Here is an 11,405-nt window from a genome sequence, read left to right on the forward strand (position 1 = left end):
CCCCGACATTAGGTCCTCGTTTTTCCCCTCCCTCCCCGCTCCCCCCTCCCGCATGAGCCCTTGATAGTTTATAAATGGGTATTTTGTCATATCTTTGGGCTCTCAATTTTATTCCATATGCCCATCCCTGCACCCAGTCTTGATTACTGCAGCAGTAAGCCTGACATTGGGAAGCCTGATTGCTCCTGCTTTTCTTATTTTTCAAAATTGTGCTAGTTTTTCTAGTTTTTTTTGCTTTTCCATATAAATGTTATAATAAATTTGTTTATATCTACAAAAAAAATCTCGTTGGGATTTTCATAGGAATGTGTTAAACTTTTATAGGCATTTGGGGGAGAATTAACAGCCTTGAGGCTTTGAATCCCTCAATGCAGCATCCTCCCCATTCACTCAGCACTTCTATTTCGCTCATTAGCATGTGTGGCTTTCAGCATACAAATCTGGACCGTGTTTTTGGGTTTTTTTTTTTCATTAAGTGATCAGCAATGAGTACTCTCTTCATTTCAGGTTCAGTCCCGAAAGATGATTGCCATCATTTCACATTTTTGGGGGGACCATGTTTTATTAGATTGGCACTTATTTATTATTTTTAGTGACTGTCAATGGCATTGTATTTTTAATTTCTGTGTCCACATTTTCATTGTTATTACTTAGAAATAGAATTGATCATTGTATAGAATTGATTATCTTTTACTCTACAGCTTTGCATGACTCACTAATTTTAGGAGGGCTTTTTGTTTTGTTTTAAATATTTCTTGGAATTTTCTACATAGACAATCATGACATTTGCAAATAAGAACAGTTTTCTTTTTTCTTGACAGCTGGTGTCCCCACTCCAACCTTTTCTTTTCCTCTCCTTTGTTTATCATGGCTAGGAATTGCAGTACTATGCTGAATAAGAGTGGACAGGCTTGCCTTGTTCTAGTTCTTAAGTGGATAGCATTCCTTGTTCACCATTTACTGGAATGTTAGTTGCAGGGTTTGGGGCTGGTTGGTTGGTTGTAGATGTTCTTTTTCAAATTGAAGACGTTACCCTCTATTCCTACATTTCTGGAGAGTTTGACGACGAGTGGGTGTTGGATTTTTGTCAAACGCCTTTTTTCTGCATCAATTAATGTGTTTATGTGGTACTCCTTTCTTGACTTGTTAGTATGATGGGTGGCATTTACTGACTTTCAAATACTGAGCCAGTCTTGCATCCCTGGAGGAAGCTCCATTTGGTTGTGGTATATAATTTTAATATAAGGCTGGATTTTAGAAGCTAATATTTTGATAAGAATGTTTGCACTCTTTTTTTGTCTAATTATTTAAACATTGATCTTAAAAAAAATTTTTTTTTAGTTCTAAAATTTCATTGCCCTGACATGGGAAGACAAATATATATATATTTACTTCCAATTGTTTGGTATTGTCTTCTTAAAGACCTTTAAAATATCTATAAAAAATAAAAGTGACCTCACAATTGGTATAATTCAGATTAAAAAAAATCATTTTATTGGGGGCTCTTACAGCTCTTATCACAATGCAACCATCCATTGTGTCAAGCACTTTTGTACATATGTTCCCACCATCATTTTCAAAATAGTTCCTTTCTCCTTGAGCCCTGGGTCACACCTGTAGTCTTGAAAGATGCTGGTCTTTGCTTTGTTTTGTGCACACACAAGTGTGTGTGCGCGCTGTTCGCTGAACACTGGTTTCAGAGTACTGCTGGAGTCATAAAGTGACTGGGAAACTGACCCATTCGCTTCTCTTTTTCTGGAAGCTATTGTGTAGAATTGGTGCTCGTTCTTTTGTAAACATTTGGCAGAGATTTCCCCTTGGGGAGTTTTTAAATTATGAATTGAAGCTTTTCAGGACTATTCAAACGACCTGTTTCACACTGGGTGGGTGTGGTAGTTTGTGTTTCTTGAGCAATTGATCCATTTTACCTAAATTGACCAATTTATATGGATAAAGTTGTTTTTAGTATTCCCTTCTTATCCTTTCCTTATTTTTAAAAACATGTTGCAGGTACACGCCACGACATTGCTTACGTTCTTCATGTTGCACGTCCAGGTCTGCAGCGTCTGTGGTGAAACTCCGCTCCCTTCCTACTATTGATCGCTGTGTCCTCTCTCTCTCCTTTCAGTCTCCCGAGAAGGTGGTCAATTTCACTGATCATTTTGAAGAATCAAATTTTTGCTTCCTTGCGTTTTATTGTTTTTCTGTTTTTGATATCTGCATTCATCTTTATTATTCTTTCTGCTTAATTTAAATTTCATTTGCTCTTTTTTTTTTCCCTTTAGGCCCTTGAAGTCGGAGCTTGGAAGACTGATCGGAGGCTTCATCTTTGCATGAGGCCACTAGGAGTCAGGAACCGCCTCTGTGGGGCTGACTCCATGACAGCGGACGACAAGAACACTGTAGCATCGCTTCAGCTGTGTCCCACCAATTCTGATCGAATGTATTTTCCTTTCCACCCAGTTCAATGTAATTTTTAAATTTCCCTAGGGATTTCCTTGTTGACCCACGCGTGGATTACTGAGACGTTATTGTTTTTCATTTCCAAATTTTTAGAGCGTTGCCTATTCTTGTCCTGTGATTATTTCTGGTTTGATTTCATCTGGTCGGCGGCTGTGCTCTGTATGATTCCAGCTCCTTTGAAGTTTGTCGAGGTTTGTTTTCTGGCTCAGGAGGTGCTCTGTGCTCGCCAACGTTCCACGCACATGTGTAGTCTGCTGGGGGTGGTGGCATGGTCTTTAAGTATTGATGACCTCCTGATGTTAGTCTATGTCCTTGCTGATGTTCTGGGTAGTTGTTGAGAGAGTGGTGCTGCAATCTCCAACTGTAATTCAACAGTTGTCTACTTCTTCATTTTAGTTTTATCAGTTTTTCCTTCACACATTTTCCAACTGTTGTTTTGTGCATACATGTTTAGGATTGTCATGTGGACTGAACTTTGCATTGTTATGTAATGTCTTTCTGTCTGGTAATTTTCTTGAATCTTAAGTTTACTTTATCTGATTTTAATAAAACCAGTCCTGTTTTCCTTTAACTAATACGTGACCTATCTTTTCGTATCCTTTTAATTTCAACCTGCCTATATCATTATATTTGAAACGAGTCCATTTGAATTCATAGCCAACCTACAGGACCGAGTAGAACTGCCCCACAGGGTTCCCCAGGCTGTAAATCTTCGCAGAAGCAGACAGCTGCCACCTCTTTTGTTAGTGGAGCAATGGGCACATCTGCACTGCAGACCTTTCGGTCATAGTTTGGACACTATCACTGTGAGTTAGCATGATCGGTGTTGACCTTGATCATTTGGCAGAGGTAGTGTTGGTCAGGTTTCTTTATTGTAAAGTTACTCCCCCAACCTGCATGTGGTTGACTCGGAAGGAAGTACCTATGTGCAGCCTACACTTGGAGAGTGGTGGCGTAGGGGTTACATTTGGGGCTCCTAACTGCAAGGTCAGCAGTTTGCAGCCACCAGCTGCTTCATGAGAGGAAGCCAGGGCTCTCTACTCCCATAAAGAGTTACCGTCTGGGAAAGCTACAGGGGAAGGCTCTAGGAGCTGGCACCAACCAGACAGCAGTGAATTCCATGAGAATGGAGTACATACAGAAATGACTGCGAATTCTCCTGCATGAGAACTTTCTCTTTCTTTATTTATATATGTGCAAACTCATGGACATTCACGCCTATGTTGGCACATGATCATTATTTAGAATCCACAGAGATTTATATGTAATGTTACCGAGTTTAATTACTTATATTTTTAAGTGTTTGTTCCGGATATGACGTTACAGAACGGGGCTGGAAAAACCTCATGGAGAAGTGGAATGAGAAGATAATAAAATTTCCCCACGACTCTTTGAAGCTCCGCATATATACATAATCGAACACAGCCTACTAGTGTTACCACTATCTCTCTTTACATCCCTTTACTCTCTTCATTTATAATTTAAAGTAAGTCCTCTTCCCCATCAGCTATCCAATGTAAGTCAGAGGACTCAAGAGGAAGCCGAATGTATTTATCCACATTTTTGCTGATTTGATTCTTTCTTCCTTCTTGACACACTCCCAGGCTTCCTTCTTTCATAATTTCCTTTCCTTTTAGAAAAATGTCTTTGTCGTTCCCTTAGAGCAGACCAGTGGGCGACAGATTCTCTTCATTCTCCTTCAGCTTGATCTTCAGTGCATTCTTGAAGACTATTTTCTGTGGGTATAAGGTTCTGGGTTGACAGTTGTTTTCTTTCGGCACTTGAAAAACCTGCCCCTGCATTCTTGCCTCCATGGTTTCGGATCAGAAATCCTCTGTTATTTGAACTCTTTCCCCTGTGGATAAGTTGTCATTTTTCTCTGACGGCTTTCAAGAATTTTTCCTCCATCTTTAGTTTTCAGAAGTTTAATGATGAGGCTTCTTGGTGTGGATTCTTTTCAATCTATCCTGACTGGGATCTGTACATTTATCTCTCTTGCAAAATTTTGAGAGTTTTCAGTCAGTCTGTATTTGAGTACCATTCAGTCTCTCTCTCTTTCCCTCTCCTAGGGCTCTTGAGACGCCAATGTCAGACTTTACATCACAGCTCCTGCGGTGTGACGAATACTTTCAGAGGTTTCTTGCCCTGATCCTGTAATCGAGTGAGTGTGGGAGGTGTCAGCAAGTCAGCGCTGACTCATAGCGGCTCTTAGGACAACCGAACAAATCACCGCCCGTGCCGCGTCCTTTTCTCGGTTTTCCTACACGAGCCCACCATGGCAGTGTCTGTGCCGGTCCATCCTGCCATGGGTCTGCCTCCTCTTTACTGTCCCTCCACTTCATGAGTAGGATAACCCTTTCCAGCGTCTCTGCTGACAACACGTCAAAGTTTGTGACATGAAGTCTTGCCACGGTCAATTCTAAGGAGCATTTGGGTTGCACTTCTTCCAAGACAGGTTCGCTTGTTCGTCCAGCAGTCCATGGTACTTTTACGATGGTGATGATTTTAATTGGGAGTTCTTACAGACACCGTGACTTTTCACAGTTCAAGGACATCAAGAAGTGTTGTACCATTGCTGCCACAATCTGTTTCAAAACACTCTCTTTCTTCTTGGGCTCCTTGACATCAGCTCCACTTTGTCCCCCTCCCCCACCCTACGCCCCCCCTTCATTTGCTCCATCCACTATCCTCCATTCACATACCATCTGTTGTTCACCCCCATGCTATCAGCACCCCCTACTCTCTCTCTCTCTCTCTCTCTCTCTCTTCACGTAGCCTCTCAGAGCTGTCGTTCTGATGTTTGGGGTTGGAGGGGGATGTCAGGGTGGGCAGATTGTCCCCTTGCTGCCATAGGCTGAGGATTTCCTCGGAAGTCAACTCCGCTTGGTACCCAGGCCTGAAGCAGACGCTCGGACCCGCTTCTCCCCCTCTCCCTGCCAGCCTGGGTCCTCAGCTAGCCGCCACATGTTCTCGATTGTGTGTTCTTCAGTAGTGCACTGTGCGCATCCTAGGTCTGTCAGCGCAAGCACACTGGACCTCGCCTCCATCCCTTCTGACTTGGACCCTGCTGGGTGGAGAGATGGCCCAGGCTCTCCTGGCCCGCTGGGCAGGCGCCGGTCCACGGTCCTTTCAATACGCTTTGCCAGCACCACAATTCAACTCAATCATTTCTTCATTCTTCTTTGTCCCGTGTCCACCTTTCACACGCATATGAAGTGACTGAAAATACCATGGCTGTGTCAGGAACACCTTCGTCCTCACAGGGCATCCTGGTGGCATGGTGGCTATGTATTGGACTGCTCACTACCAGGCCAGCAGTTTAAACCCCTCGTCTTTCCTGCGAGGCCTTCCTTCTACACCCAGAAACATGTGCAGCCTCATATCCTAACCACCTGATTTCGATTTTGTTTTTCATTGTTTCTGTTGGGTTTCCCAGAGAGTGAAGCCCAGCAGTGGGTGCACAGTGAGAATAACTGATGCAGGGTTTATGGGGGGGGTAGGGGGGTGATAAGGAGGGGAAGGGGGTTTGGGGAGTAAACAATGAAGGCGGGACGGGGAGGGAGCACTAGAACTGACTGTGATTGCACAACTCAATTTAAAGGCGATTTAGCCATGGTGGGTGGGGGGTGTTCTAAAATTGATGTGATAATGATTGTACAATTCTTCTTAAGATGATTGAACTATTGGATTGTAGGATATATAAATCATGTGACAATAAAACTGTTGGGAAAGGGAAAAAAAGTTTTACAGCCTCAGAAACCCAAAAAGTGGCAGTTCCAGCCTGTCCTAGAGGGTTGCTGCAAGTCAGAATGGGCTCGATGGTGTAGCGTGATTGGGCAGGACTATGCAAATCATGTGCTTATGGCCACCAAGGGAACTGGACAGCATTGCTAATAATGCAAAGCATACAAATACGGCCATGCAAATAGAACCCTCACAAGGGGTTAGTTGGTTGTGCCATCTTCCTGGCCTTAAAAAAGAACCAATTCCAAAGCTGAATGGGTACCTCACTGCCACTGAGAAAGAAGAGCTGGAATTGGAGCATCCTAGACCCAGGAACCAGGACAGAGAGCGCAAGAGAAAGCAAGAGAGAGGGTTGTACCCCCAGGGATGGCATGAGCTGACAAGAAGTGAAATGGAAACGTGGTGGCAGAGAAATGGTGATAACCAGCATCACGAGGAGACGGATGTGAGATGGCGTGGTGGACTTCCTGGAGGGGGCTGTGCCAGTGAACGTCCCAACCCAAAGACTGAGAGAGCGGGGCAGAGGCTTGTTGGTGGAGGGGGACCGTTATTGGTAGAGTTAAAAGAGCCTTGTAATGCTTTCTTGACCAGAGCACAGGCCAAGGCCAAGTAGGGACAGGCTGAGAGCTGAGAGAAGATGCCCATCCTGAGAAGGCCAAGAGGAGCGTCTCAGGAGGGTGAGGGGAGGAGCCGCACACAGCCAAGAGGTAGCGAAGTGCTCTTCTGCACTGAAGAAAGGAGGCTCTGCTTGCGTGCTTCACCATCCTGACCCCGACTGTGGCTTCTTGATCCTGGTCCTTAGTGGAGACCTGCTGCTCTCTAGTCAGTTTCCTCAGCGAGGGGTCTGTTGTGAGTTCTGTGTGACGGACGAGCAGTGCCAGGGGGTGCCAGGTTTCAGAACTGGTGAAAAGGTTGGAGGTCGTACATATTTCGGACGTGGGCTGAAGCTCCTCTTTGCCCCGCTTCGTGAAGTTAGACGAGGTCAGGCAATAACGGTGCATCATGTTTGCAGTTCCACACCAAACTCTTGTTCACTTTTTAAAAGTCGTTTTTCTCTGAGGCTCTGTTCGCCCTTTCCTTAGACTCTGCTTCCTCTTCATTGCCTGAATGTAGGCATTTCTTTGGTTCTCTCTCCCAGTTCGCCGATTTCTTTCTACCCTCCATTCTTCTGTTGAGACCATCCACTCAGATTTTTATTTCGGCTCTATCTTTTCAAGTATAGAATTTCCTTTTTCTTTAGATCTTCTTTCTGTGCTGAGGTTTTCTATGTATTCTTTTCATTTGTTTCAAGTGGGTTTCTAATTGCTCATTGAAGCATTTATATCATAGCTGCTTTAAAATAGTTGCCAGATGATTCTAACATCTCGATCTTCTCAGTTGTGGGGTCATGGATGACTTTTATATGGCTTTCTTACTGTGGTGTTGTAACTCCCACTCAAGGCTCGGGTGGGGCTATATGCAAATATGGTGCTAAGCCCACCAAGGGGATTGGTTAGTTTTACTAAAATGCAAATACGGTGCAAAACACCCTTTTAGGGATGGAGCCATGACAATATGATATATAAAGCCCTAACAGGGGGATTAGTCAGTTTTGTCATCCTTCTAGGTTTAAATGAGCCACCCCAGAGACAGAAAGAGAGGATCTCACAACTAGCAAGAAAGAAAATCAAGAGTGAATGATATGATTTGGATCCGGGCTCCCTCTGTTGAGAACCTCTTAGAGTCAGGAGAAAGAGAATTATAACACTGACGATGGTGAGAGACAGAAGTAGAACAATGGCATCCTCAGAACCAGGTGACCAGTGAGAGACAGTATAGTGGGCCTCACAGCCCTTGGATCTAGGCAGTTACTGTAGAATGCCTTTGGACCTTTGGTAGAACTAAGCTCACCTGACTCACAGAATGAAAGAATTGGGGACCTGTGGAGAGAGGCTTGTTGTCAGAGTGAGGTGCCTCTGTGATGTGGAAGAGCTTTGTAACAATGTCAGAGCAAAGCAGAGGCCAGCTCAGCCCAAGAGGCCTGAGAGGCTAAAGGCCAAAAGACTGAAGGTCGAAGAGAGCGCTTCGTGTGGACACAGCCAAGAAGTTGTCTTGGCCAAAGAACTATCTCTTGAATCTTCCCTGATCCTGAATTATATAACTGGTTATGTCCTCAACAAACCCTCTCCGACTGAGAATTGTCTGTGAGCTCAGTGTGGCCTGTATAATGACCGATCAAACCCAGCAGAGAAACAGCGAGTGCTGGGGGAGGGACAGCTGGTGTCCCAGTTGACAACAAGTTTGGAGAGCAAGAAGGTACGTCTGACCTTTGTCCATAGGAGTCAGCTGTGGGGTGATGCTGATTGAGTTTCCCCACTCATGAAATCAGAGATCAGACATCTCCACTATACCATTGTACATTAGTGCTGCCCTTGATTGATTGCCTTTTTTCTTTCAGTTTGAGATCTTCCTGGTTCTTTACACGATGCATTCTTTTCCATTTAAATATGCACATTTTTGTATTAGGCTATGAGACTCTGAGTCTTATTTACGCCTTTGTTTTAACTGGCAGGGAGGTGAAGCAGTAACTGCATGGCTATCAAATGGTGGCAGATGGGTTCCTCTCTTGACTTCCATCAACAGGAGGAAGAAACAGTCCTCGTTACTTCTGGAAAAAACACTGCCTCTGAAATGGTCTTATTTTTAAAAACCGAGTGTGGATTTGATCAAGCTTCTGCATCTAATCACTATTCACACTTACTCCAGTCAGCAGCGTGGTTAGGTTTCAAAGACAGTCATTATGCGAGGAGATGAAGGATGACCACGTCAGATCGCAAGATGGATGATGACTGCATCATTATGTAATGGCCAAAGGACACCATTCCATCGCTGCTAAACGCGGAGAATCTGGCACAGCCACATGACCCTCACAGCCTCTGGGTGCTTGCCTGGCCCTTTGGTGTGTGCTGCTGCCAGAAGTACATCGCTCATGCACAGACCAGTCAGCAGTGATTTCTTAAACAATTGTCAGTGCAAAATGTTAGATAGTGAGATGGTTGGTGCGCATGTAGGACACACAGACAGCCTGGTAAACGACAGCATGGGGTAGCCATTCCGAATATGCAAAACCTAATAGGACCATTACTGTAACTGGTTTCTTCAACCAATCAATTGCATGAGGAAACAGAGAAGCAATGTATAAATCCAAAGAGATTCATTCAGGAATCAGTGTAAGCCATCAACCAATACAATGCATGCATTTAAATTTTTATTCTGACTCAAATAAGCCAAATATAAAAATAATGTAACAAATGGGGAAAATTTAACACAGAGTGAATATTCATTATAATTGTTGAGTTTGGGTTTTTAAGGGTTGATAATGGCACTGTGGATCTATTTTGAAAATAGTCACTGTATTTTAGAAATACATGTAGTCCTCACTTACTGACTTTCTTGTTATCCAACATTTCATACTTCTGATATTGATAAAAATTTGTTGGCCAATTCTTTTGCGCATTAATGATGTACATCCGGCAGTAACAAATAATGAGGTGTGAAAGGAAGTAACAGTGGTTTTGCTGGTCAGGGTGCCAAGTTTGTTGGGCCATGGTTCTCAAAGATTTGGTAGTCACATAATGACAACAAAAAAATGAGTGTAGTCATTCTCTGTTTTGTGATTTGATGTGACCATTCTCCATTTTCACACAATGGCACATTTCTCATAATGACCGGGTCTTTGGAACCTAAGTACCTCTGTAGATAAGGTGTGGGTGTGTAGATGGAAGCATTTGCAGACTGAATGATGCAATGTCTTGGATTTGCCCCAGAATAATACTGTAAGGAGGTGCAAACAAAACAAAATTGGTCCTGAGCTGTAGAATCTGAATGAGCTTGTTAAATAATTATTCTACTTTTATGTGTGTTTAAGATTTCATGATGTAAAATAAAATATTAAAATAGGAAGTAAAGAAAAGATGTTAAATCTACTAAAGTTACAAAATACAAACATAAAAAATAAATTAAAATAAATTAATTAAAAAACTAACAGAATGCAAATACATATTTAGAACAAAAGCGGTTCGTGCTGTTGAGGTTTTTCCTACTTGTGGCCCTTTCGGGAGTCATAATTTAAGAATATGTTGAATATAAGAAGCCATAAGCATAATTAAGTGTTATTTAAAGGAGGATGTAAGAGTGAAGTGGTACATATAAAACAAAACTTCTTTACTGTAAAATAATATTTATTTTTTTGGTAAAATAATATTTCTAAGAAGTATTAAAGTCTTAAGTCTATAGATTTCACTTTTAAAGCTAAATTTTAAAAATCCACTCTATTGCTGTCAAGCAGAGTGAGCACAGTAGCATCTACATGACTGGATAGGAACCCTACTCATGACATCGTGTGTTTTCAAATTAATTTTGCAATGCACAATCAAACGAGTTCATAAATACTAAATCATTAAAATGGATATGGCCAAAGACATTTCCCAGAGTCACTCAGGGTTGGGCAACACGGGGGGAGCCCCTGAGTCCCTGTGAATGCTGGCCTTTTGTGATTTAGAGTTGTCCAGAAGGAGGATTCTGACACCAGGCTGTGCGGTGCAGAGGGTGGTGTTTGTTTTGCTTTGCCAGATGGCTAAGCCAGGAAGCCTACCTTTCAGACAGTGCTGGTTCTGTTTGCTCACAAGCTTGGTGCCATTCGTCTTCCAAATGAAGAAGTGGCTGGTGGATTTGCAGGGGAGCTCGGCCGTCTTGCCCACCTCACCCAGCACCACCTCCTTTCCCAGAGCGGCTGCCCAGAGCAGTGCTGGGTGAAAAAGAAGGTGTCAGGCATCAAAGCAACCCACCTCAACCCTGATCTCTTACCTCTGCACCTCCCAACGGGCTTCTCCTCCCGGGCCTTCTGCGTCCCAACCTGAAGTCTGAGCACTCACCCAACTGCAGCACCACGAGCTGTTTCCTGAAGGAGGGTCCCCCAGGCATGGTGGCTCTGCTGCTGTGGGCAGGAGCCTGTGGCACGCCCACTAAAGGGGGCAGGACCTGAGGGAGATGGAGTGGTTAGTCAGCAGGCCTGGAGCATAAATGGATGGCATGCATACTTTCAGAATCCTTACAGTCAATTCGGGGAACTCAATATGAAAACCTAGAAGCAGATTCTCGGCTGTAATTGTCACATATGCCCTGCCTGGGCAAGATGGGTTATCTTGATAAGAGCTCTT

General features: G+C 43.4%; 1 protein-coding gene and 1 non-coding gene across 2 annotated transcripts in view; both read right to left on the bottom strand.

Moving 5' to 3' along the window:
- The window catches only part of CD4 (CD4 molecule), a 23,701-nt gene extending 12,532 nt beyond the window's left edge, over positions 1–11,169 (bottom strand). Inside the window, exons 1-2 of the mRNA XM_045295998.1 lie at positions 11,121–11,169; positions 10,841–10,993 (exon numbers count right to left, since the gene is read on the bottom strand). Coding sequence (XP_045151933.1) covers positions 10,841–10,993; positions 11,121–11,169 — 202 coding nt within the window. The remainder of the gene's footprint in view (positions 1–10,840; positions 10,994–11,120) is intronic.
- Positions 474–543, bottom strand: LOC115871621. The gene has a single exon (XR_004047384.1). It is a non-coding gene; the product is annotated as a small nucleolar RNA SNORD2 (small nucleolar RNA).
- Positions 11,170–11,405: the final 236 nt, after the last annotated feature.

Source organism: Echinops telfairi, unplaced genomic scaffold, assembly GCF_000313985.2.
Source record: "Echinops telfairi isolate 266 unplaced genomic scaffold, ASM31398v2 ScPeMD7_7356;HRSCAF=8355, whole genome shotgun sequence".
Classification (NCBI taxonomy): Eukaryota; Metazoa; Chordata; class Mammalia; order Afrosoricida; family Tenrecidae; genus Echinops; species Echinops telfairi.